General features: G+C 36.2%; 3 protein-coding genes across 6 annotated transcripts; 1 reads left to right on the plus strand and 2 right to left on the minus strand.

Moving 5' to 3' along the window:
- The first annotated feature begins 776 nt into the window (after positions 1–776).
- LOC103323829 (chaperonin CPN60-2, mitochondrial) lies at positions 777–6,168 on the plus strand. 2 transcript variants are annotated; one of them, XM_008225850.3, is made up of 18 exons: positions 777–967; positions 1,237–1,261; positions 1,364–1,495; positions 2,219–2,378; positions 2,581–2,756; positions 2,860–2,955; positions 3,168–3,272; positions 3,404–3,490; positions 3,570–3,659; positions 3,777–3,857; positions 3,958–4,026; positions 4,242–4,319; positions 4,502–4,597; positions 4,862–4,961; positions 5,164–5,267; positions 5,401–5,506; positions 5,619–5,697; positions 5,790–6,168. In XM_008225850.3, the coding sequence occupies exons 1-18, from the start codon at positions 930–932 to the stop codon at positions 5,902–5,904; spliced, it is 1,737 nt and encodes a 578-aa protein (XP_008224072.1). In that variant the 5' UTR covers positions 777–929; the 3' UTR covers positions 5,905–6,168. The 2 variants fall into 2 exon arrangements, with proteins under 2 accessions (XP_008224072.1, XP_088900485.1); XM_089044359.1 differs by having other exon boundaries at positions 827–927.
- A 308-nt stretch (positions 6,169–6,476) lies between these two features.
- Positions 6,477–9,682, minus strand: ING1 (RING/FYVE/PHD zinc finger superfamily protein). 3 transcript variants are annotated; one of them, XM_008225851.3, is made up of 7 exons: positions 9,486–9,682; positions 8,734–8,805; positions 7,921–8,108; positions 7,710–7,770; positions 7,421–7,520; positions 6,943–7,096; positions 6,477–6,854 (listed from the first exon to the last, which is right to left on the minus strand). In XM_008225851.3, the coding sequence occupies exons 1-7, from the start codon at positions 9,511–9,513 to the stop codon at positions 6,744–6,746; spliced, it is 714 nt and encodes a 237-aa protein (XP_008224073.1). In that variant the 5' UTR covers positions 9,514–9,682; the 3' UTR covers positions 6,477–6,743. The 3 variants fall into 3 exon arrangements, with proteins under 3 accessions (XP_008224073.1, XP_088900486.1, XP_008224074.1); XM_089044360.1 differs by having other exon boundaries at positions 7,951–8,108; positions 9,486–9,655; XM_008225852.3 differs by lacking the exon at positions 8,734–8,805 and having other exon boundaries at positions 9,486–9,654.
- A 1,610-nt stretch (positions 9,683–11,292) lies between these two features.
- Positions 11,293–24,776, minus strand: LOC103323831 (protein transport protein SEC24 C-like). The gene is made up of 25 exons (XM_008225853.3): positions 24,615–24,776; positions 23,338–24,289; positions 22,342–22,575; positions 22,031–22,105; positions 21,797–21,895; positions 21,149–21,260; positions 20,585–20,712; positions 19,805–19,924; positions 19,384–19,464; positions 19,142–19,219; positions 18,883–18,975; positions 17,251–17,305; positions 16,574–16,650; positions 15,589–15,660; positions 15,362–15,445; positions 14,943–15,062; positions 14,775–14,843; positions 14,400–14,477; positions 14,080–14,218; positions 13,605–13,769; positions 13,050–13,198; positions 12,794–12,973; positions 12,413–12,501; positions 12,253–12,284; positions 11,293–11,935 (listed from the first exon to the last, which is right to left on the minus strand). The coding sequence occupies exons 2-25, from the start codon at positions 24,202–24,204 to the stop codon at positions 11,826–11,828; spliced, it is 3,306 nt and encodes a 1,101-aa protein (XP_008224075.3). The 5' UTR covers positions 24,205–24,289; positions 24,615–24,776; the 3' UTR covers positions 11,293–11,825.
- Between the last annotated feature and the right edge of the window lie 513 nt (positions 24,777–25,289).

The following is a 25,289-nucleotide window of genomic DNA, read 5'->3' on the forward strand; positions in this document are numbered from 1 at the left end:
ACCCCTTCTTTCTTTCTTTTGCTTTGAAAAAGCAGTACAAAGAGATTCTCGGATGAGAGTAAGCAGCCACCATCTGCTTTGATGCGCCCTTGACCTATCTTGATTAAGACCGAACACTCTCTAAAATGGAGCCTGGTTTAAGCTGTCAAACAAATGATAGAATAGAAAAAAAAAAAAAAAAAAAGAACCACTAGTAGGGATATGGATGGAGTCTCGCTTAGTAAAGAGAGTTGTAGATTAGTAGAAAAGGAGAAGAGCCTTTACTTGATATATTATATATAAGTATTAGTAAAGTGCTAACGCTGCCATTTTTCTAAAGCAACAAGCACGAAACTTTACTTTTCTTTCTTATCCAACATGAAAAACTATCAAACTAAATCGTAAATACGTGGATTGGTTTGATTTTATTATGTTACAAGTTTAACATTAAAATTGAACAAATTTAAATTGTGATCTATATTAATTTTGAATAAAATTATAAATCCAAATTAAACCTAACTGAATCGCACACATTTTTATTTTGTGCGCAAGTGATAGTCTAAACTACATAAAAAGGAGATTTCTTATACATACATACAACTAAGATACCATGAAGTTCAAACCGGAAGCAAGTGCCGCACACTTCTAATTTAACCGCTATGATCATATTTTACTATTTACTGCATCTAGGTGGGTGGATTATATGGGCTTTTATACTTGAACCCTGGCGGGCTTTCACGTCTCCAAGTCCAAGTCCAATCAATTTCCTTTCAAAAATATAACTGCGACAGTTCGACTTGTGACTTGTGAAGACTGTAAAACCCTAAAACCCTACTTCTAGACTCTTCCTTACGCTTAATAAGCGCTCTCTCCCAACCATATCTCTCATTTCGTGCACTTTGTCGCTCTTTCTATCACTCTCTCTGTCTCTGTCACTCTGCAATCTCAGTATGTATCGTTTTGCTTCAAGCCTTGCATCCAAAGCTCGGTATTTTCCACTATTTTCTGCTATCTATTCCCTTTTATCTTATCCGGGTTATCTTTATTTCTCAACTGTCTCGTTTGTTCATCACGAAACGTAGAGAATGTAAAGGATGTTGATTTTCATTTTTAATGTACAATTCCAAACTTGTGGGATCCAGTAAGACAAGTCAGCATGAAAACACAAAATTCAAAATTCACACTTTATTTTTCTCCAGTGAGAATATTTTTCCTTTTTGTATTACTAATTTCGATTTTTTTTTTTTGGGTTTGCAGAGTTGCTAGGAACTGCTCCAAGCAGGTTCGTCTGGATGTGTGCTTTAAAGGGGTTATTGGTTGAAGCAATGCGAAGCTTTCTCTGTTTAAAATAATTATTTTTAATGTGTTTTTGGTTTTCGTTCAGATTGGTGGTACGTTGAGTTGGAGTAGAAATTATGCAGCCAAAGACATAAAATTTGGAGTGGAGGCCCGAGCCCTCATGCTCAATGGTGTCGAAGATCTTGCCGATGCTGTCAAAGTCACCATGGGCCCTAAGGTTCTACCACACCCCATGTTTTGTGCTATGCTGCTATTCGTATTATATTTCTGCTGTTTACCTATCACATTGACTTTTTGTATTTATTAGTGCAATCTTTGATCTTACATAGGATTGAGAATTTAAGTTATTAGTGTGCTCAGTTTGCATTAGGAGCAATCCAATGATTTTATGAATGTATGATGTCCAACTTGGCAATACAGTGTATTGGTTGACATGTGTATGTGGTGGTGTTTTACTCATATTGGGTAAATGTGAATGAATCTACTGGTTCCTAAATCCTGTAGTATTTTTAATAAATTTAGCAATGGAAGTAGGTGAAGCTTTTCAAAATGTTTTGGTCTTCGTAGATGTGAATGTAAAGACCAATTGGAGGCTTGGGAAATGTTTGTTGCTTGTATTTGAGGGAGCTATTTGACAGCACTCATGCAAAGAAGCTTGATTGCCATATGTATTTCTCAAATTCTAATTTTTTTTTTATTATATACAATCAAACGGTTTGAAAAAAAACATTGAGAATCAAAGAGCTCAAAGGCCTTTAATAGTTCCACGTATCTGTTTTCCTTGTCAATAGAATATAGATTTAGCCATTTTCTTCTATTTAATTCTCTTGCTCATTTTCGTACTTTTCATAGTTACATCAATTGATATGTTGTGTTCTTGTATTTTCCTTTCCTTATATTAAAAAAAAAAATTGACATGGTTGTCTTTTTTCTATGAAAGGGGCGTAATGTGGTTATTGAACAAAGCTTTGGTGCACCCAAAGTAACAAAAGATGGTGTAACTGTTGCAAAAAGTATAGAGTTCAAGGATAAAATCAAGAATGTTGGTGCTAGCCTGGTGAAACAGGTTGCTAATGCCACCAATGATGCAGCGGGTGACGGTAAGTCTTATGCTCGTATATGTTCTTTCCCTCATCAGTATGTAACAATATTTTTCATTTGTAATTGGATTGATTTGCATAATTGAAAAGCAGGGTAGAAGGTTCAGTTTTTTTAAGTGGGATTGAAGCTTATGTAGTAATGCATCGATATTGCTTAATATCTCTCTACCTGAGTAATTACAAATTTCCATTGTTCTTGCAGGCACTACTTGTGCTACAATCCTGACCAGAGCTATTTACACCGAAGGATGCAAGTCAGTTGCTGCTGGGATGAATGCAATGGACTTGCGACGCGGTATTACTATGGCAGTTGATTTTGTGGTAACAAACTTGAAGAGCAGAGCAAGAATGATCAGCACTTCTGAAGAGATAGCACAGGTATGTTTATTATTTTCTGGTCTTTCTTGTAAAGCCTTGTTTATCTTCGATATAATTCTTTTTGTTCCTAGGATTTGAAAGTAATGTAATCCAACTCTGATAGGTTGGAACAATATCTGCAAATGGAGAGAGAGAAATTGGTGAGTTGATTGCAAAGGCCATGGAGAAGGTTGGCAAAGAGGGTGTAATCACAATCTCGGTATGTTAACTTTTGTTGGTGCTGTGTATATGGGCGAAGTCATGCTTAGCTTGAGTTGCATCTTATGTTATTCATGTCGAGATTTGAGTCATAATAGTAAAATAATCATAGAGAAATGGAAGTAGTGCTACTTCAAATAATTTTATTTTAGTTTTTTTATTCCCAAATGATACCCAAGACATGTAAGCGTAACACTATGTTAATTTTTGTAGGATGGGAAAACATTGGACAATGAGTTGGAGGTTGTTGAGGGAATGAAGCTAGACAGGGGCTACATATCCCCTTATTTCATCACCAACCAGAAAAATCAGAAATGTGTAAGTTTAAGTTTTACTCAGCAATGACTATGTCTTGAAACTGTTGGAGGGCTGCTTGTTAAAGTTAGCAGCACCTCAAGTCCCTTTTTGCTTGATGCTGATTATCTTCAAACTTGTGTATGTGCTGATAGGAATTGGAAAATCCCCTAATCGTAATCCATGAGAAGAAAATCTCAAGTATTAATGCTGTGGTGAAAATTTTGGAGTTGGCTTTGCAGGTTAGCATTTGTCCGGTTAGGTTCACTAGCTTTTTTTTTACTATGAATTGGTTGACAAACTTTTGCTCCTCCTTTTCAGAAGCAAAGGCCTTTGCTGATTGTCGCCGAAGATGTGGAGAGCGAAGCACTGGCAACCCTTATTCTAAATAAGCTTCGTGCTGGAATCAAGGTTTGCTTTCAATCGTTTTTATGCTTCTGTTTGAGGTTCTTTTTTCTTTCCTATGTAATCGTTTGGTTCTTTGTGTAGGGAAGTCAGCGTTTGCTAATCTAATGTGATTTGCTACAGGTCTGTGCAATCAAAGCCCCTGGTTTTGGTGAAAATAGGAAATCCAGTCTCCAGGATCTTGCCGTTCTCACTGGGGGTTCTGTAAGTTTATTTAGCTTTGTATTATTATGGCCTGACCTAATCAATTGCATCTCTTTTGGATTTTTCTTGACCTGAAAATGACATCTCTTTTGTATTTTAGCTTATTACCGAGGAGCTTGGTCTGAATCTTGACAAAGTGGAATTGGATATGCTCGGCACTTGCAAAAAGGTGAGCTTTGGTACACTTGAGTTTTTGTTTGCGTTGTCAGCCTAACCATGACATGTAGTTCTTTGATGAGGAGGACTTTTACTTTGTGTTGAAATATCTGTTGACACACAAGTCGCCTGTGGATTTGGATTAATGGAGTTTCCCATTCAAGTTAATGCTATTTTTCCATATCTAGTTTTCCCTCCACTCTCCTAACGAATGGGGTAATGCTACAGGTCACAATTTCAAAAGATGACACTGTAATTCTTGATGGTGCTGGTGACAAGAAGGCTATTGATGAAAGATCTGAACAGGTTACTGTTGCTTCCTTGTGAAATAGTTTGTAACTGTTGTCATCAATGGTTTGCATTTTGTTGTATATTTCAAAACAAAAGGTATAAAAAAAAAAAATGGTTTTCCTCTTTGTTAATTGAGAATCATCTGCAGCTGTGATTTCAGATCTGTACATAACCTTTTATTTCCTATTTCGTTACAGATTAGATCGGCCATTGAATTAAGTACTTCCGATTATGACAAGGAAAAGTTACAGGAGAGACTGGCAAAGCTTTCTGGTGGTGTTGCTGTTTTGAAGGTCTGTTTGCTGTCCTGTCATATATATTAAGGCTCACATTCTATGCCTAGTAAACTATTTATTTCTTCTGTATTTCGTCATCACAGCTCTAGTAATCAGTCTTGATACGGTCTTATTATTTCCTCCTCATTTTACCCCTTGGAAAATAATAATAATAATAAAAATAAAAGTAAAGCAAAAAATAGTTTGAGCTTCCTTATCCTGTATTTATTGCACATGTCGCCACTTGTAGATAAAAGAGTCTGAGATTTGCTTATGTTGCAGATTGGAGGAGCTAGCGAAACTGAAGTTGGTGAGAAGAAGGATAGAGTTACTGATGCCTTAAATGCCACCAAGGCAGCTGTTGAAGAGGGTATAGTACCAGGTAATCTATTTTGTCATTTTGCCCACTTTTGCGTGTCAAGTTGATTTACACACCTAAGAGACTTAGATGCATTTGCATCCAGAGTGATGAAGATATGCCAGTTGGCACGAAGTCTGTCGCCTGTTTGTCTACTCAATTCGTCCTGATTTATCTGGTTGGATCAAGTTCGATAGACAATCTTAAAACTGTCTTCCATTTACAGGTGGTGGCGTTGCTCTTCTTTATGCATCGAAAGAGTTGGAAAAGCTCCCGACTGCTAACTTTGACCAGAAGATTGGAGTTCAGATTATTCAGAATGCTCTGAAGGTTGGTATCTTCTACTGGTGTCTTGAGCTTGACTTTATGATTCATTGCATTTGAAGTATTGTATTTTTTAGTTTTACTTGCATCCTTTTGCTCTATTTTGCTCCTTGTTCTAAGTCATGTACTGACCCTGCAGGCACCTGTCCATACAATTGCTTCTAATGCTGGAGTGGAGGGAGCTGTTGTTGTCGGTAAGCTATTGGAGCAAGATAACCCTGATCTTGGCTACGATGCAGCTAAAGGTAGGAGATGCTTCCACAATAGTCCTTTTATTTGCCCCTAACAGTTTGGAAAACTATATATCTACGCTCTTACTCATTTTGGTTGGTTTTCCTTTTCCTTTGGCCTAACCAGGTGAATATGTTGATATGGTAAAGTCTGGAATAATAGATCCATTGAAAGTAATTAGAACTGCTTTAGTCGATGCTGCAAGGTACGCCTGAGACATTCTCTATGTTTACTATTAAGGATTAGCTTCAGCTCCGATTACCTCATCCATTGATTTTTGTTGCCTTTTGTGTGCAGCGTGTCGTCTTTGCTGACAACTACTGAAGCTGTTGTAGTTGAACTTCCCAGTGATAAGGAGACTCCAGCAATGGGTGGTGGCATGGGTGGTGGCATGGGTGGAATGGATTATTGAGGCTCCTCCCAATTTTACACTCATTTGACAACCCACTCCGGATTGAGTCCACAAAATCCGCGTGTAAAATAAAAAAACGGGGTATAATTTTATCTTGGGTTAGTTTTGGTTGCAAGGCATCGTGTAGTCATAGTGCTAGAGAGAGAGAGAGATCAGCGTGTAGGTAGCTACTGTAATTCAGGATAAAACCTGTTATTGCATTGGAGAATTTGAATTCGAATGTACCAATTATTCTTTTCAAATAAAAACTATTTTCTTGCCGTAGTAGTTTGGTAATTTGGAGTTGTATTTTTCCTCCTTTTTTTCTCGCAGCGAAGGTATAGAGGGTTTGATAAGGTTGATCTTACATTTTTGGCCATATCTCATCTTGCTTCTCTTGCATTAAACATTTGAAACATCTTGTAGGGTTCTAGGGGTCTGAAGCTTAATTGAAGGGGACTTTAATTGTAACAATGCCAATTAATCGAAACATAAAATAACATTATTACTTTCATTTGTCACTTACAAAACCTGTGCCTGCAGATGGCGAAATCAAATACAGAAAGAAAAAAAAATCATGCTAATAAGACTCATTTCTTTATTTAACTCTTGAAAATTCAATATAAATCTGAGGAAAGCAACAATGTCTCTTTTGTCAGGGACTGCTCCCGACTTGAGTTCCATAATACAAAATGGTACATATCCTGTGCTGAAAGCAATAAAAATGAGTGACTCCGTAATCCTACAGTATTTTTATACAGAATTTGTCAAGTCAAAACAAACAAAATGTTACAAACTAAACAAAGGTACTAGGGTTTAGATCATGACTACGAGATGGTTCCTGAAACAAGTTCTTAGAATCATCTGCCCTTGCGGCGATTTTTCAATGCCGCGCAATCTGGACAGTACCACTTCCCTTTTGGTTTGTCTTTCAGACCAACACACCCAAAATGGAACCATTCTACCTTGCACTGTCGGAAGCAAAGACTAAATTAGATAATAAAGTTTAAAGGATGCGTCTTAAAAAAGATAAATGTAAACAAGGAGAAAATTATATACATTGGGGTTCTCACACGCAACCATCTCTCCATAGCTAACTTGGTTACATAAACAGTACGTGGGTTCATTTGGATCCACTGGTATATCTAAATCCATAGCAGTAGGATTGACAGCTGCAGTTGCTGTTGCTGCCGTTGCTGTTGCCAGTCTTGTTCTGGAGAGAAGAAAAAAAAAAAGCATCACTAGGTTCCAGAGAAAACAAAATGAGACTAATTTTCACATCTCCCACCAAGCAAGCATGCTCAAACCTTAATTTGGAAACATTCTCAACTCATGAATGTAGGAAACGAGTTTTATAACCCCATAGTTTACGGTAAAAATAACAGTAATATAAAGAACTATCATTTATAACTCAATCAAGAATTCTCTCTGGGATGGTTAATGATAACTCAATTGAAAAGGGAAAATCTGGTAGAAGCATGAAATCAGAAACTCGACTGAAAAGAATATAAATAAAACATCAAGAATAGGTAGATACTTCTTACGCCCTCCTCTACCACCTTCACTACTCCTTCCGGGTTTTGCACCCGTATCGGCACTTGGAGCAGGCAATGCGCTTGCAGCAACAGTATCTCTTTCTGCCATGAACCATTTCACCAAACAAAATTAGGGAACACACATAACCGAGGTGGAAATTATTATGTCCTCAAGATAACGAAACCTCTCAGTGTTGTCTTGACTATAAATAAAGGACTCCAAAAAGTGTAGTCTTAACTGTGTAAAAATCAAAGACTCAACAAGGTGGAAAAAGAATAAAAGTAGAGTACCACGCAGCTCTTCCTCAAAAGTTTTTAAATATTGATCAAGTTGTTGTATGTGTGTATCCACCTGAACATCATTACAAAATTTCAAATAAATATTCAGAGTTCACAAAATCTCTAAAACCTGGCAAAATAACCAATCAATTCGGTAATCAATTTTTGTTGTTGTCAATATTCGGTAATCATATGTATAGGGCAAGATGGAGCATCCACGTACTAAATCATATGCCCGAACAGCCAACATAACCTTTTCATCTGCAATGCCAATGCTGTGCTTTTGCTCATCAAGAGCCTCATCCGAGAATCTAATAAGGGACGTATCAGGTGTAATATTTCCAGACTTAATTTCACGCTTAATGTCCTCTATTTCTTGTTCACAGCGTTGTTCATTTTGCCTCTGAATATCTGTTTATAGAAAATAAATAGTTTACTTGAGAACCCCAAGAAAGAGATGTGACAAAATTTGAGTAACTACATGCACAACTTTTACAGATTTTAATATATTTTCTTAATGCAAAGAGTTACAAGAAGACAGTCCCAGTCCCCATTTCCAACCAGAATAAAAATAAAAAAAGAGGAAGAAATAGCATTCCTTCAATGTTAGAGAGGGTTCACAGTACAAAGAAAAATGGTGAAAACATAGGTTTCCAAGGAACGCTTAAACCACAAACATAACTATAACCAACTCCAATAAGCCCTTTCGTGGTACACATAAATTTTTTTGTTCAATCACATATCTGGCATGCCATGTCTTCACAACTATCTAACAGAAGAACATAATTCTGACTAATGTATCCACAACCGACTGAATATGTACATTAGTTATGCTTGCATTTTCTTTCCTGTCTTCCCATCCAAAACTTCGTTAGATGAGCCACCGGCCATATATGGGTTCTCAATTTGAATCTGTCACTTTCTTATGTTTCCTCGTTCCTATTTTTTGTACTTCAGTAGATCCAAAGTAGTGGTGAATGTAAAATTAAAAAAAGATGACAATAGCACTCAACAGCTAAAGTAGGCAGAATCATACCTTGTAAACTCTTATCTAGACTACGCAGCACTGCATAATGCCTTGCCAAAATATTAGGTAGAGATTCCAGATCTGCGAAACAGGAAATACAGTTGCAATTTGAAGAAAGTGAAAACAGAATGAAAAAGTGGTATCTATGAAGAGTCTCTCCTATGCAGTAATTTGCATTTACTCGTATCGTTAGCATGTATTTTGGAGGTTTTGGGAAGACAAAGAAGGTAGAATTTTATGGAGGTGTGCAGTGAAAGCATTACTTTGGGTTCTTTGGAATGGAAGAAGTAATGGAGTTTTGAAGAAAAAGAAGCAGAGTCTGAAGTTCTGTGGAGAAGATTTCTGTTTTTCGATTCATTATGGGCTTTGGTTTTACATCTGTTTTACGAAATCAAAAGCGTTGTTAAGACTGTTATTCATATTCATATGATGTGTTGCTTTGTTTTCTTTAATTTGTTCCTCTGTACATTTCTTCAAGTTAAGTTCTTCTTTCCATTTGATCAAATAGGACTGGATCCTCAATCCACAAAAGATTCAAACTTTGAAACCCAACAATAACACCTTTATATCACACAAAGCTTCAAGCCCAATTTTTTTAATCAATTTAATCGAACACAAAATTTTGATATACAAAGGAAAGATTTGCACATAATCAAAATTGCCGCTGAAATTTAAGAGAAAAGTCTTTCGATTGATGAATTGTTATGACCATAAAATTGGGGAGAGAGAGAGAGAGAGAGAGAGATAGAGAGAGAGATTACTGGCGTTAAATTCTTCGAGGAAGGACATTACTATGAATTGAGGCAAATGACCAACAGCGCCTCCGAAAGGTCTGGTTATGGCTCCAAAAGCCCTAACCCTAATAGTCCGATTGCGGTTGTTCTCTCTCTCTCTCTCTCTCTCTCTCTCTCTCTCTCCGTCTGTGTGAACCCTAATAATTGTAAGCTACGGAAGAAGTTGGCGATGCGCGTACGGAGAAAATAATTGTTGCAAAGTTAACACTATCCGACAACAAAAATAATTTGACCAAAAAAAGGAAGACAACAAAAGCTAATGGATGCTTTGTCAGGCGAAAAAAAAAAAAACAGATGATTTAAGGCTAAAAGTCAATTTTGGTCCCTCTAGTTTCACATATCAACTATTTTTGAAACCTAATACTCTCTAATTGTAGTATTTTTGTCAAAAAAAAATTTGTTCTATGATACAAGGGGCAATTTTGTGGATGCAAACCCTTGAGCGTAAAAGCTCTTCTAAAACACTCCCCATTTCATATTAGGGCTCGAAATTCGACCACTAATCCTTTTTTTTAAAGAACCCCAAACTCAAATGGCCAATTTCGAGTCCTATTATGAAACGGGGAGAGTTTCAAACAAGCTTTTACACTCAAGAATTTTGAGTTAACGAAATTACCCCTATACTGTCAAAGAATTTATAGAATAATCAAACACTGCTATATAAAGATGTTCTCTTATCTAAATGTTTTGTATATGATTATTGTTCGGATACCATAGTCTATTGACTAGAAGTGTAATTTTTCTTTTTCTTTTATTGGTCAATTGGTATATATTTCTCAATTAGATTTTAAGTTTTCTCGACTTTTGAACCCAAAAATCCAAACTTGTAGAACAATTCGTAATCAACTGTCACAAACGAGATTAAAAATATTGATTTTTTTTTTTCAAAGAATTTGATAACTAAACTCCAATTAAGCTAATTAAGCTTGGAGTTAGAGCATTCACAATGGACTTCCTAAACCTACTCCTTAGACAAATTTTAGGGAGGAATTGTAAAAATGCAACTCCAACCATGCTCCCTATCCACCTCCTAAAATAGGGAGTCCTCTAGGAGCTCATAAATCTGAGGAGAGAGAAAAAACTTCTAGTGGCTCTCTATAATTTAATGCTGATTTATTTAATGAGTATTTCAAACCTTTATTTAATGTTAATTATTTTTTATTTTATTTTTTTAATAGAGATGGACCAATCAAAAAATAGTTATAGTATTTATGACTCTCCAAATTATGGAGTATTGTTGGAGTTGAAATTTTTTAGAGAGCTCATAAAATAGCTTTCTTATATTTTTAGCTAAATTTTAGTTAAGAAATAGAGAGCATCATTGTGAATGCTCTTAGGGTTGATTCTTTTAGGATGCATTTGATTTATGCTAAAAGGGGCTCGATAATTAAAGTTGGAACATGTGTTAGTACGAGAGCTTAAGTTTCTAAACTTTATGACGTGAAATTGGTCTATGTATGTAGAGTTCAAGACCACACGCAAATTAAAGTTTGAATGAACGCTAAGAAAAATTAAAAATTAAATGGTATTCAAGTATAAATATCATTCAAAGTACCCTGGGAAGTGGTTGTGTATGCTATTTTTGAGGTGGGGAGTTTCCTCCTGCTAATGTCACTTAAGTCATGTCTTTTTTGAGGGCGAGTAGAGGAAAGCCAGTCAGTGGAGTCGGACGGAAAATGTCACCGAGGATGGTCAGCAGGAGATCTTTGCTGGAGAAATTGCAATTGCCTAAGTGGCAAATAATGTAATAAAAATATAAACTAAAAAGCTAATATTGAATCTAAAAGTTACGTAGAATTTGGTATTGCTCAAAGCTCCCAGTCCAATCACACAGTAGAATCCGACCCCAAAAAACAAAACAAAAACAGAAGTAGAAGCTCAAACATTTGTTGAACCAACCTGTTTATACATTTCTCTTTCTCCCACCATAACTTACAAGGATTATCAGAAGAGCCAACAATTCTTACAATCTTTTTCCCATGTCTGGTCCTCATAGTACATCAATAAAATGAAAAGCAAAATATCAGAGAGGAGAAAAGTGGGTTGGGGCAACTTGAATACAATAATAAACTTGGTATTTATTAGCAGTATTGTCTACTAAGAATATCAACGGCAATTTACCAAACCTCTATCATGCCAAAACTCAGCTTTGCTTACTCTTCACATAAATATAACCGGTGGGATGATCCCAGAGTGCATGTGTATAGCTAGCAAGCACCTAATTTTTCTTCTATCCTTTGAATCCATGTGTACTCTAGCAAGAAGTTGCTCAAAAACTTGTAATTCAAACTGACGAACCATAAGCAGTCATGACGCCATTTTTATCTGTATTTGCCGGTGGACATGTACGAGAAACTCAACATAGGAGGGGCCATTGGGGCTCTGGTCTTCGACCATATAAGAGAAAAATAATGTTCCTACAGGGAAGAGAATACAATACTTAATCAAACCATTTAATAAGATTTCTTTATCTTAATGCCTTCTACTGAATAAGAATGTTAAATATGTTACTTAAGTAATAGTATCTCAGTCCGAATATCAGATATTCTGTCGGATTCTTTTTCAAAGACAAGTTTCGTCTTAGTCATCCACAACTTATCTTCTGAAGGTGAAAGGATGCTATTACTACAGTTAACTAGTTACTTATATACATGTAGTATAAAAATTATCTACTTCGCAACAGACAAGCTGTAGGGATAGTTTGCTTTATATACGGTGGTTCTAACACACTCACCTGATGGATCTCCTTTCTTACACAATTTTAAGCTGCAGAAAAACAAGACAAATTACAAATCATTACTTCACATGAAAATATCAAAAACTGAATTCAAATGCTGTAATTCTTTTCTTCCTTGTGGATAAGAAATCACTAACGGACTCAGTATCAATCATACCGAAGGTAGGAACATCTCTGGCGCCGTATTTCATTTACCACTTCATTCAGCTTCTTCGATAATGGATTATCATACTGCTGCAGCACATACTGGGCGAAAGAACTTTCAAGTTAAACAATGATAATTTACACAGAAAATAGAATAAATTCAACTGACACACAGATTACAAAATCCTCATTTATCAAAATCTAAACAATCATAATGTATAATCAAGAATAAAGAATAACGAAATAAGCACCCAGGCTTCCTCATTCTAGTGAACCAAAACAGGTCCCAGGGAATCAAGTTCAAACTCAACACCTGAGGCATGAGGCTAAGATTGTAATTTACAATCATGCCAAGCAGAATATAAGTAACCAAAAATATAAATCATAAGGTTACCTGAGTAGGAAGTTCATCAGCAGAGGTGACGCCAAAAAGTTGTTGCAAAATGCTGGAATCCACCAAGTTCCCAATATATATAAAACAGTCCTCACCATTCTCAAGAAGATAAATTCCTTCATCACTCACGTGTTCGCTAGAAAGCGGAATCACCGGAGGAATTGGAGATTCGTCACCCTCCTGTAAATTAACGGGAAGCTACCAGTGATGTAAAATTCATATTTTAAAGCATCATACAAGAAGTTAAATGACACACCTTTTTAGAGTCAAGGTCATGAATAGCCACCATTCTGGGGTAAACCAGTGGCACTGCCAAAGGAACAGAAAGGGAAGAAACATGGTTGATCCAGAAGGACCGTTCATCTATTTTTCCTTCAGTTCGTAGCCCCATACTTTTGATTAATGCTGACAAAGGAACATGAGCATGACAATCATCAATATATTGTACAAACTTTCTTTAAGAAGCTGATTGATAATTCTGTGAAATATGTTTGTGCAATGGAGAGGTATGCTTTTCTTTAAAAATATTTTATCAACCAGAACAGAAACACTCTCAGTGTGATACGCAGTCCCTTGCTGTGTTCCAGCCAGATAAAATGATTCGGAAGTCCAGTATTACTCCTAAGGGACATTTTTGGTCTGATTGGATCATAGTTCATGGAAAAATAAACACTTGTGATTTGGTTCAAAGAAAAAGATCCAACTGTCTTCTCACTGGTGAATTTTGTGCAAAAAGGAGGAAGAAGCTGGAACTCATTTGTTCTTACATTCATATAAGTTGCTATAAGTATATATGCAAAAAAGAATATACCGAGGGTGTAAAGAGGCAGGAGCTTCAGTGCCTCTGGAAGAATAAGCTGTCCAGAAGATGATACAGTAGCACAGAATTTACGATATGAAAGCAGACTACTGATGCACAGATTTGTCACTTGTTCCCGTACACGCAAGAGGGCACTTAAAGGAATTTCATTTGCCGCTGTACACAATATACAAAAAGGACTTATTGTCAGAAATCTTCCAAATGAAATTAGACAAAAGTCACAACAAACTGCAACCATAAAACTAATATATTGGCAGGATGTAGCAAGCAATTGAAAGGAACATAGAGAAATATAATTTTACATGCGCATTCAAATCAGCCAGATGGGAATGATGGAATACAAATGTTAAAGATATTGATTTTCATATATACATTCACAAATTTAAGCTCTGGGTTTAACCGAGGAAAACAATAGTTATAAATTATGAAAGGATCATAACAAGAATAACTGCATACAATCGTATACCTTGCTTCATGAAACATGCAAATTGAGTGTCCAAGTCAGCAGCACGAAACAGATTACTTAGCATACTTGTGCATGGCAGAGACAACGTTGTAACTCGAATTCTCCGTTGGCCATACACAGTCGTGTATAAAAGGGCACACTGGAAATTGAGATACACAAATATGATTAAACAATGAAATAGACATACAGCTGCAGTGGTAGGTGATGTCAACTCAGTGGTATGATAACAGATACAAGTAAAAGGTCAAAAAGTATTATATTATATTACTGCATTGGAAGCCTTAGGCAGAGCCACAGAGAGCAGAAAAATTGGAATTTACCTGGAAAGCACATTCTGAGCCATCCTGTAACTTATCATCGTGTTTTAAGGTCACCATAATAGTTTTGTCACAGTCAATCTGCATGATAGAAAGGATTGGTCATGATTTTAACAAACAGTATTACAGCCACTCTCACTCTTTCCAAGGAAAAGGAAAAGGAAAAAAGGATAAGGAGAGAGAGAGAGAGAGAGAGAGAGAGAGAGAGAGAGAGAGAGAGAGGCAAAAGAGAATGAGAACCAGAAAACAATAATTAAATAAATGAGCAATAGTCAACATAATCAGGGGTTGAGGGGCATTCTACTTCCATGGAAGATAAATGATAACTGAGAGACATAATGTGTTTGCAATCAGGGATTTTGTAGAAAATGTACGAACCCCAGGTAGGTCAACATCCGTAGGAATACGTTTACAAAAGCTTCCATGGTACTCTTGAACTTGAATGCCCTACAAATGATGAAAACAAAATTAGCTTACTGGAATAATCGATTTGTAAGAACACAAGCAATCATAATACTGGAGAAAGAGGTTGTTCAATAAAATTACCTGGCTGCATCTTACACGCATCACCGCCTCAAAACCTTGGGGCCTTGTGACATTCCATCTAAGATCATTGTAGAGCTTTGCAGGATCAGAGACAGCTGAGAAGGGGTAATAATAATAAACCTGGAAGATGAGAAAAACAAAGCATTGAAGTTAAATCCTCAAAAGTAAAAGGTCAAAGGAAAAGAAGGAAATGCATGCAGTTAAGACTTCCCTATGTGTAAATGATCTTTAGTTACAATTCTCAAATGCTTCTCAAATCTGATTTTACAGATTTATGCTAGAGGTGGATGTGTAGTTCAAGAAAAACAAAAATATGAAGAAACTAGAAAAATTATAAGACAAAACCCTTAACAAGATCAGAACATGTAGAAATTGTGATGTTAGATTTATGGTAGTGATAAAAGAAAATTCAGTAGTACCTGCCCTCCAGTTGTTCTTGGGATGACAGCGATAGAAGCGATGTCTATGTATGACTGGGTAGTGATAAATAAGTCGACACAAACCTGGAGCAATTCATGAAAAAAAAAAATCCAAACAAATTAGGCACAACAAATTTCTAATTACCAATAAAAGTCTCAGTCAGCAAATAACTCACATCAATATATTAACAGATTATCAAGTGAAAAGAAATTAGTCAAACATTCACCTGATATTCAGCAAACTCAATTGCCATAGTTTTTAAAGTTTTGTCTGCTGGCTGGAGTAATTTATGGGCCTCCTGAAATATAATTAAAAAAAGAAAACAAAATTACAAGATCATTCATTTGAACAGACAGCTCAACAGAAAGTAAAATTGATCGGATGATAATTATCACCACTTAGCATATTCAAATCAACAAAGACCTGAAATGTAAATTTCTTTTGCAATAATCAGTCCAACCCCATCTACGTGGCCAACTAATTCGCCAAATCCTCTTGAGGGGTTCAGAAATTGGAGAAATCTTTTAAAATGTATGTAATTCCTATTAACTGGATATATGTAATTAAAAAGCAGGATAGGCTGCAACATGTTACAAAGAAAAGTGAGGCCAAAGGCAAAAGTTACACACGAGGGCTTCCTAATTTGATATGTCAACATAAATTACAAAATAATATTTTTTTTATTCTTTATAATTTGTTTCCTTTTGAGATACATAATTATTAATTAAGTTTTTGTAAATTTATTTTCCAATGAGTAATGGAGCAAGAATTTTGGTTTTCTTTGTCCGAAATTAAACAAAAAGAGCAAAAGACCATTCTATTTTTTGTCACATGCAAAAGGCCTTTCATTTTTTTGTATCCTTTAATCTTGTCATTGTTTTCTTCTCTTTGAATGGGCTGTCCTACAACCATAAAGTAGCTTGTCAGATTTCCCTATGGAAGTAATTCAGGCATAAAAGAAAACACAAGCATGGTCTTCGGTACAAGATGGGTCATTGGGCTATGGGGGACTCCCGAAACGAGGTAGAAGATCGGTCATCAGGTCATATGGCAATTGGGGATTTCATAACCATAAGTTCTTTTTGGAGTCTCAAATAAGGATGCAATGCGCTGGTTTCTTAATAGTAACTGGAATAAAGGAGAAACCATACCATGTGATATACTCTAAAACACACAGAGAGAGGATGAAAACACAGAAAAGGTATTCATACCTTCTCAGCTGAAGATATGTTAGCTCTTCCTTCAGCTTCTCTAGCAGAAAGGGCTCCAATTCCAGTTGATGGCAACACTGCAGACACCATAAATCGTTAGTATACATGACAAGAAACCAGGTATCCTGTAAAATAAAAAGAATATGCTAAATGTGAAAATGGACACACATACAGATCTTCAACTAGATGTTACAAAAATTGGTCTATAAAACGCATACATGACAAATAGATATAAGAGGCAACATCACTAAATCATTTGGCTTTAATTCAATTGATAGCATGAATATTGGATCATTTAGACACAACAACAAAGACATGGTGAGAATTCATAAATTACAACTGAAGAAAATAACTTCTTTGATAACTGGGACCATGGAAAACTTGACAATATGTTCTGGGTTGGTTTTTTCCCCGAATAAGATAGCTTGTTCATCTTTAAGGAATAAGAAAAAGGTAATTTTAGTGACTGAAACTTCATGCAACAAATATGCATTTTCCAACAATTCTTATGACTAGTAATGTTTACGCAACAAATCTCTTGAGATCCTTAACAGATCAGAGCCATTTGTTTTGTATCCAAACAAGAAAGCAACTGCAACCCCGAACATGTAGTTGTTCATTCTTGGAATGAAATCATATATAAACTTGTTTATAAAGAAACACGGGTACGAGCTTGCCTGACTGAAACACCAAAAGTTTCCCTCCAGTACTCTTTATTGCCAAGAAAGCAGCCTGCGCAAGGAAGAAAACAAAATAAATATTGAATATAAGCTATGAATTTACACATATCAATCAATCTATCCCAGAAAAACAAAAATGCAAAGCATAGAGTATTAATTATTCCTGTAGCTAGGCCACAAAGCCCATAACAGCAACAAATGAACAGAGAAATATGTCCATTAATTGTTCTCAGTGAGATTAGACATGGTGCTCCTCATAGTTTCAAAATCCCATTTTAGCAAGACATATTATACAAAAACTCATATAGAGCCTATTTGGAGAGAAAAACCCAAAACTTGCCACTAGTCATTTTCTAATTGGTTCTTAGTGTGTTAAAATTTTATAAGAACCAATTAGAAAATAGTAAGTGGCTAATTTTGGGTTTTTCACTCCAAATAGGCTCCATAAGGGCTTTTGTATATTATGTCATGCTAAAATGGGTTTATTAGTGAAATCCTCATAATAAAAACACTCCAAACGCATTTTGGTTGTCAAACAAATGTCGGGAAAGGCTAGAAAAATACCAAGGATAGGGTTCAATGGCTGAACTGGTTAACCAACAGCAGTCAAAGTGTTAGCTGCTTTGATGATTTATTTATTTTAATATTCATGTAAACATACTTCTAGTGATAATTTCATAAGTTGCTGAGAAATTTGCCTATATAAAAAATATAATACAATTCTGTTATAAACTATTAAAACTATTAATGATACTATTAAAACTATTAATGATACTATAAAACTATGTCAGAGGAGCATAAATGTTTAGGTTTGATGCATTTTATTCATAAAGGTGTAGCTAGAATAGAAAAAGCTAGATAAATGCACTATGCAGCATGGCTGTTTAATGCCTTGCAATCATTAGGTCTAGTGTTCAATGACCAGCCCAAACGAGATTTATCATTTAATACCAATGGCTGGTTTAACAGCTCGAATAATGGGTCCGGGCCCCAGGTGGTGGTATGACCACTAGTCAAACAATACAACCTGCCTTGTGACTGAAATAAACTAAGAAGGTTCAGACTGGAAGTAAGTCCAGTTGAAGGCCCAACCAGTCAGACTGTATACCACATATCACAACAACTCCATTCCATAAATCTCTCCAGACCAGAGCTGATTGAAGGAGGATATATAAGAAAGTTGATCAGTATTTTGTCAAGAACAAAACTGTGATACAGTCAGCTTTCTGGTTTATGGAAGCACCTATACCTTTCCTAAATTGTTCCGAATATTTTCTTAGACTAAACGCAACAAAGAATGACATTAGATTAATTATATGGATTTTTCAGCTCATCATTTTAATTGTTACGTGTACATTCTTTGCCTCAACGTTATTCAACTGAAATGAAATTCCAAAATCATAAAATGTTTTCCCTTCTGATAATGGTCTACTATGGACAAAACAGCCAAAGAGGAACTAGATCAGAAAAAAAAAGGGCATGCACAACCAACTAATAGTAGTTGGTACTAAGCTTCCTAGCATCAAACATATTACGCATATCACATATACTCGAAGCATGTTTTCATATCCATTTGCAATTTTAATGTTCTGCATTTCCAAATGAAATAGCATACCACAAGCAACATACCTTGATTGCTGCACCAAAGGCCGATTCAGCAATTTTACTGTTTTGAAACATGTTTGGAATACTGTCCAACAATTGCTCCAAATGTTGACGGCACTAAAAATCCATAAAACAAAAATCTAAATTTAATAAGAGGCATATAGAAATTCAATAAATTGGATGACAAACTGACTTATGGATGATTGTTGGAAAAATTGTATTCATTAACATTGAATAACTACTCAGTACATTTCATAAAAGAGAAAAAATAACAGCTGCTGACCTCGGAAAGTTGAACAACTACATCAGTCTCCAAAGGAGTGTAAACATCTTGTACATCAGCAACAATAAGCATCAAAGGCTGCAAACATGTTGGACCTCACTATCAGTGTTAAACCTTTTCAAAATAATTGTTGACCAAAAGTAGAAGCCAAATCCATCAAAAGTTACTCTTTATATAACCAAACCTATAAACCAAATAGAATAGACTTTAAGACGATAATAGGAAGGAAAATTTCTATTGACCTGCTGCAGCGCGCGTTTCAAATTGTAAAAATGGACTGTGGAGTCAAAAGTCGCAATTCCCACCATTGTCCGAGGACCTTCCTGCAATAATAAATAATTCAACACTTGAGTCAAATGTTGTTTCATTTAAATGCATCACTAATGACTACAGTTTTGGGAAAATGAACCACACAAATATGCATACATAAAAAGATACATAGATACATGCACACACACACACACACACAAAGACATACATACATAGTCAGAGACGTATATATGGTTACCAACGGCCTCAGGTCATAAGGAATACAACATAAAGAAAGAAAATGTGTATGCAATTCAGTACATAAGCAAATGACTCTAGCTAATTGACAGCACAATCAGAAGCTGTTTAAGAAAAGTAAAAAGGAACATTATGCATATAGACAAGATAACTCACAGGTAGATCAGCAATAACTTGATTGATTGCACTGCAAGCTGCAGCAGTTGCACCGGTTTGTATGGCATTCATGGATACATCGATGAGGAAGAAGTACACAGCTGGCATAGGATCACGCACCTGAATTATCAAAGCTGAATCATAAATCAGATGATCAAGAGAAACAGATAAAAGAATTATAAGTCTAGTGAAGTACGCAAAAGCAGTTCAGTTGTTCAGTAGTCTTTGAAAAAAAAAATGGAACAGCCCTTTTACTTGGGGCTCAAAAGGCCAATTCAAATTAGTCGATACGAGTCAATAGAGAACACTTATGTTATGCAAAACTCTATAAAAAAGAAATGAAAAAACGTGTTGCAATGGTTGCTCCATCTTCAAAAGATTTACATTCATTCCTTCTGTTCCCTTGATAAGTTAGACATGCAAAATAAAAATGGAATACAGTATTTGGGCATGAAATTACTCCATGTCACAATGATTTGATAGGACACTGGGCCTGCAAGAATCTCCAGAGTTCTTAGACCCAGAGAGAGAGAGAGAGAGAGAGAGAGAGAAGAGGTGGAAGCAAGGCTTTTTTGGACTTAACAATAAGTCCAAAGGTAATAGAAGGCTTACATAAGAGTCTGTCGGATGCACTGGAAATGTAGGTAACCATTATTGGCAGGTTACCAACATGCCAAGGATAATTTGCATTCATTTGTCTCAAAAGGACAAAAAGGAAAAAATATACTGGAGAACAAAACATGGTAATCTGACTGCAGTTATAATTGCAGATAAACTAACCATGTATTCTTTTGAAGCAACAAATTCAACTGTTCCTCTACATAGTTCTGGCCTATCATCAGCATCTCTGCGCCTACCATCTGGACCCAGATTGCAGTGGTAGTCACGGGGAGTCTCATCAGTAAATCCTGCAGAAGAATGGCAAACATTGTAGGATCACCACTTTTGCATAAATATACATAGTGCAGAGTACACCTTAATCCACAGTCCAAAGAAGAGACCTTCAAGATTCCAAGAGCTAAAACAGGAATGATAAATTGCATACTCTCAAGAAGGTATGACTTTTGGCAAACGGCCTTCTTTTGAACATTTAAAATGATTGTTTGAAAAACTGAAACGTTTTTTAACTATGTTCATGTTACAGATAAAAGTTCAAAAACTTTTCCAAGGCAAATAAACAGTGAAAACCTACAAACAAACAAAAAAACAAAACCAAAAACGAAAATAAAAAACAAGTAAAGAACATAAACACTTCTTTGATGAAGTTTCAAGACCACCATATTTATCCTGCTGCATAAACTGAAACTATTACATAAACATAATACAGACAGAAATCTCCCTCACCACACAAGTTACAGATGAATCGCCTGCCTTGGTCAATGAACTTCATGAAAGGATTTATGTAGCCTTTGCAACGAGAACATCGAACAGGACCACTTTCACCAAAATCCACAACCTATAACAAAAAGGTTCAGTACTAAAATTTTGTCTCGATGCAACTTTTGGTTGTTTAATTGATTAAAATTTGGTGATTTCGGTTTCTTGTGTATCATTATTTATGGACAGTTATCATGCCCTTAGAGGCGGAAATAAGGCAAAAGCAGAGTGGAAGTGTTTTGTATTAGCTTTTTTAAGGTGTCTTGATAGAAAGGACTGCTAGAATTTACAAAAGAAAGCTGGAGAGGAGGCAAATTTTTTGTCAGAAAGAGTGCGATTTTGGGTTTCTTTGTGGGTCCTCAATATCTACAGCATTTCTTTTTCTTTTTGTCTTGCTGGTGGACTACTTGTCTAATTCTGCACAAGATATTGTACCTTCTTAACTGTGTTCTAATAAAGTCTCCTTTTTCTCATAATAAAATGAACTCATGAATCACATGTTGATCAACAAATGATCTTGCTGTTAGAAGAAACGACTAAAGTTTACTTTTTTAACCAGTTATCTACAATGATAAGTAATGTTGTATATGGAGGAAAAAAGAAATGATGAAGTACTTGGATTGGTTCCTCAGATGGATGAGGAAGGGCAAAAGGCTCAACCAACAAAGATAACGGCATCCCTGATGTTGTCAAAAGATCAGCAGTGCATGGTATCTGGTAAATTCACAAAACACAATAACATTACATTTCTATTTTATTTTATTAAATGAAATTGCTGCATTGAAATTGAGATCCAAAAGTGTTTTAAGTATATAACAGACAGACAACCCATGAAAGTTTGACCCCAACCTGATTGATGGTGCACCTCATGTAACGAGGACTGCAATTCCCATTGTCTCTAACAATATAATCACTTGTAGCAGGCTTCAAAGTAATAAAAACAATCAGAAGGAAATAAATTATAGACAATATCCAGTCTTTCACCTGTCTTAAATTTAATTTGTAGCAGGAATTTGTGCAAAGACAATTGAACTACAAATACATAATTTGAAAAGGGAGAGACTAGAGAAGTCATAAAGTACTAGGAAATACAGCTAAAGAAAAAAATTTGAAATCAAATATTTTTTTTTTCCTTCAAGTTTTTATGGATGAATAAATACCGGAGGTGGATTTGCCTGATTGCTTTGACGAGTTTCATGAATGAGCACCGACGAACTTGGTACAGGCCGAGGAATTTGATTGGGATCGATCTTTGATGATCCAGCCAAAGGTGCTCCAGTTTGACCAACAGCAGGTGAGATTGTAGTCATGGACTGATTTGGTAGTGGCGGGGGTGGCATTCCAAACATTCTAGGTGGTTGAGCAGAACCAGGAAATTGTGAAGGTGGAGCCACCTAATGCAATTCAGTATATTTGAGGAACCAAATCAAAGTAAGAAGAAATGAATCCATGTATTCATCCTTGTTTCCCCCTATCAGAACAACTATTGTATTCCTCTTTGAAAAAGCATTGGTGGAAAGAAAGAAATTGAAAATAGTGTTCAAAATGAATAAGAAACGAACAAGAGAAGAAAGCCATAGTGTTCTAGTTTATAAGTTGCAAGATATGCTTGAATATGTGAAATCATAATGTTTTGGATAAAGAATTATAGGAAATAACTAATAACAACGCTACAAGTATCAGTTTAGACAGATTGTGATGATACTTTTGTATTATAGTGTGAATAAAACTCAAAAGCACCAGTGGTAAGAATTTTCTTCACTTGAAAGAGACATGAGCCTCCACAATGGTGCATACTGGTGCGTGCTACTAAACTCACACTCATCAGCCACTAAGTTCACTTCTTTTTCTTTGGGTCTGCTACTAAGAGATAATTGAAATCATGTGTCATCTTAGTCGGTCCCTTGAACTAATCTTATGGCGTAAATTGATCTATCTAGTTTCATTTAAGTTGTATTGGAGTAAGTTGGTCTTGCATAGAATAAGCCACGATCACTATATCAAATAATAAATAAATAATTGCCAGCATACATACTACTTTTTCTATATGAAATATACCTTAGAATTATATGGCCATTCATTAGGATTTTATCAATTAACTCAACTATGAAATTTGATATCTCCATAATAATTCAAAAACAATACACGTCACTCACCTGCCCTTGTTGCATCGGCCATGGCTGTGACCCATAGGGAGAACCTGGAGGTGGACGCATGGCTTGAGATGCTGCCGAAAATGGTGGCGCCTGCTGAACAGTAGGACCTTGAGGAGCACTAACTGCTGGGCCACCCAGCATAGAGTGCATGGTTGGAGTTCGAGGAGGACCTGATGTTGTTGCCATTGCTGGTGGATGTCCAACGGGTGGTTGAGGTGCATTTCCAGGAGGAGGAAAACGGGGCCCACCTGGCATAGCCCCGGAAGCAAACATTGGTGGCCCATTACTCATCATTCTACCTGGTCCACTTGAAGGGGGCATGCTCTGACCCAACGGCAAAGACCCAGGCCCTGAGCGAGGACCTGATGCTGGTAGCGGTGTTGAAACTGGACCACTCTGTAAACCTGATGTCTGGAAAGGACTAGGAGGTGGCCCAGAAGCAGGAGCTAACCCACCCACAGGGGGCAAAGACCCAGGAGGCGGTCTAGACACAAAAGATGAAGGCTGGCCAACAGGCGGCCCAGTGGGTCTTACTGGGGCGGTGGCAGGGGGTAATACTGGTTGTGGGGGTCCTGATCGAGGTGCTGCAGGTCGTGCAAGTGCAGTGGGGGGAGGGCCAGGCCGAGAAAACGGGGGCGGAGCGCCAGGAGCCCCAGCGGGAGGGGCTGATGAATGGAAAGGTGGTGCTTGGCCAAAAGGGGATGGTCTAGGGGCAGAATTAGGCACGTTAGGCTGCCTATTAAGATTCAAATTCTGCATATTATCTGCTAATGAATCAGGGTTTCTCTGAGGGTTGTAATTAGGGTGTGGTGGGGTGTTACTGTTATTGGGCCTGGGTGCCCCTGGGGGAGGCACAAAAGCTGCCATTGATCACAGAAATCAAAGACCAAGATCCCGTTTTTTCTTCACAAAAAATCTTCAATTTATCAAATCAACAACCCACAATCCAAATCTACAACCACAAAACAAAAACAAAGATACCCAAAATTCAGAAAGTCACAATTCAAATACCAAATCAACAGATTGAAATGTTCGCATCATGCATAGATCAATCGCCTCCTCTCTCACACATAACCTCAATTCAACTCAAAGGCTAATCACAATTAATGTACTTCGATATAAAAATATTAAAACATATACATATATCCTACAGCACTCTCCTGATCGTCGAATTTAACAGCATTCTTCCAACATATCACAACAAAATTCCAAGATCTAACATTTTCTTATTGAAATAAGTTGTGGATATTGATCAGAGACACGAAAGGAAAAGGCACCTGGTGGTGGTGGTGGGTTGTTGCTGCTTCTGCTTCGTTTCTCTGCGGGAACAGTACTCTGCAACTACAGGCGAGGTGGTATGACGGACCAAAGTGAAAGCAGTGTTATAAGACCAAAAAAAACTTCCTTAATTAATAATCATCCCTGCGCATAGGACCCCCGGTTTTTTCTTTTTCTTTTTTTGTTTGTTTTGTTTTTGTTGGCTGAGTAGAATTTAGAAGCTTTCTAAAAACCAAAAAAATAAAATAAAATAAAGTCGACTTTAAATGAAAAATAAAAAAAAAACTAGAACGCTCTATTTCTTCGCAAAATAATGACAAATAAAAAATAATAATGTAAGAATAGAAACAATTTGTTTTTTTTTTTTGGTTTCCTTTTTCTCCAAAAAAATTTTGGGAGGAGGAGTTCTAGCTCGTATTTAACAAAATACTACAATCCTTGATCATTGACAACTGGGAGAAAATACAATCCTTGACCATTGACAACAATTAACCAATTTTTTCTCCGTCGAGTGCCTTTTTTTGCCCTTTCCTGAGTTCTATTCATAAAATAATAATAACTAATTAAAAATTATTTCTAATAAAAACATATTTAATTACAAAAAAAAAAAAGAGAATGAAAATTTGGTAAAATATTTATATACAAAAAGAAAATAGTAGAGGATAAAGTTGTTA

This window comes from Prunus mume, linkage group LG2 (genome assembly GCF_029339155.1).
Source record: "Prunus mume cultivar Tortuosa linkage group LG2, ASM2933915v1, whole genome shotgun sequence".
NCBI classification, from domain to species: domain Eukaryota; kingdom Viridiplantae; phylum Streptophyta; class Magnoliopsida; order Rosales; family Rosaceae; genus Prunus; species Prunus mume.

Excerpts from the sequence above, each read along its gene's own strand:
- LOC103323831 (XM_008225853.3), bottom strand. The coding sequence starts at position 24,204 with ATGGCAGCTTTTGTGCCTCCCCCAGGGGCACCCAGGCCCAATAACAGT. Across the intron at positions 22,106-22,341 it reads ATCAGGCAAATCCACCTCCG|CCTGCTACAAGTGATTATAT; the intron begins GTATTTATTCAT and ends ATTACTTTGAAG. Across the intron at positions 19,465-19,804 it reads AAGTTATTGCTGATCTACCT|GAAGGTCCTCGGACAATGGT; the intron begins GTGAGTTATCTT and ends TTATTATTGCAG.
- ING1 (XM_008225851.3), bottom strand. The coding sequence starts at position 9,513 with ATGTCCTTCCTCGAAGAATTTAACGCCA. Across the intron at positions 8,806-9,485 it reads CCTCGAAGAATTTAACGCCA|ATCTGGAATCTCTACCTAAT; the intron begins GTAATCTCTCTC and ends CCTGTTTCGCAG. Across the intron at positions 8,109-8,733 it reads TCTAGATAAGAGTTTACAAG|ATATTCAGAGGCAAAATGAA; the intron begins GTATGATTCTGC and ends TTCTATAAACAG.
- LOC103323829 (XM_008225850.3), top strand. The coding sequence starts at position 930 with ATGTATCGTTTTGCTTCAAGCCTTGCATCCAAAGCTCG. Across the intron at positions 2,757-2,859 it reads CTTCTGAAGAGATAGCACAG|GTTGGAACAATATCTGCAAA; the intron begins GTATGTTTATTA and ends CAACTCTGATAG. Across the intron at positions 5,507-5,618 it reads TGGCTACGATGCAGCTAAAG|GTGAATATGTTGATATGGTA; the intron begins GTAGGAGATGCT and ends TGGCCTAACCAG.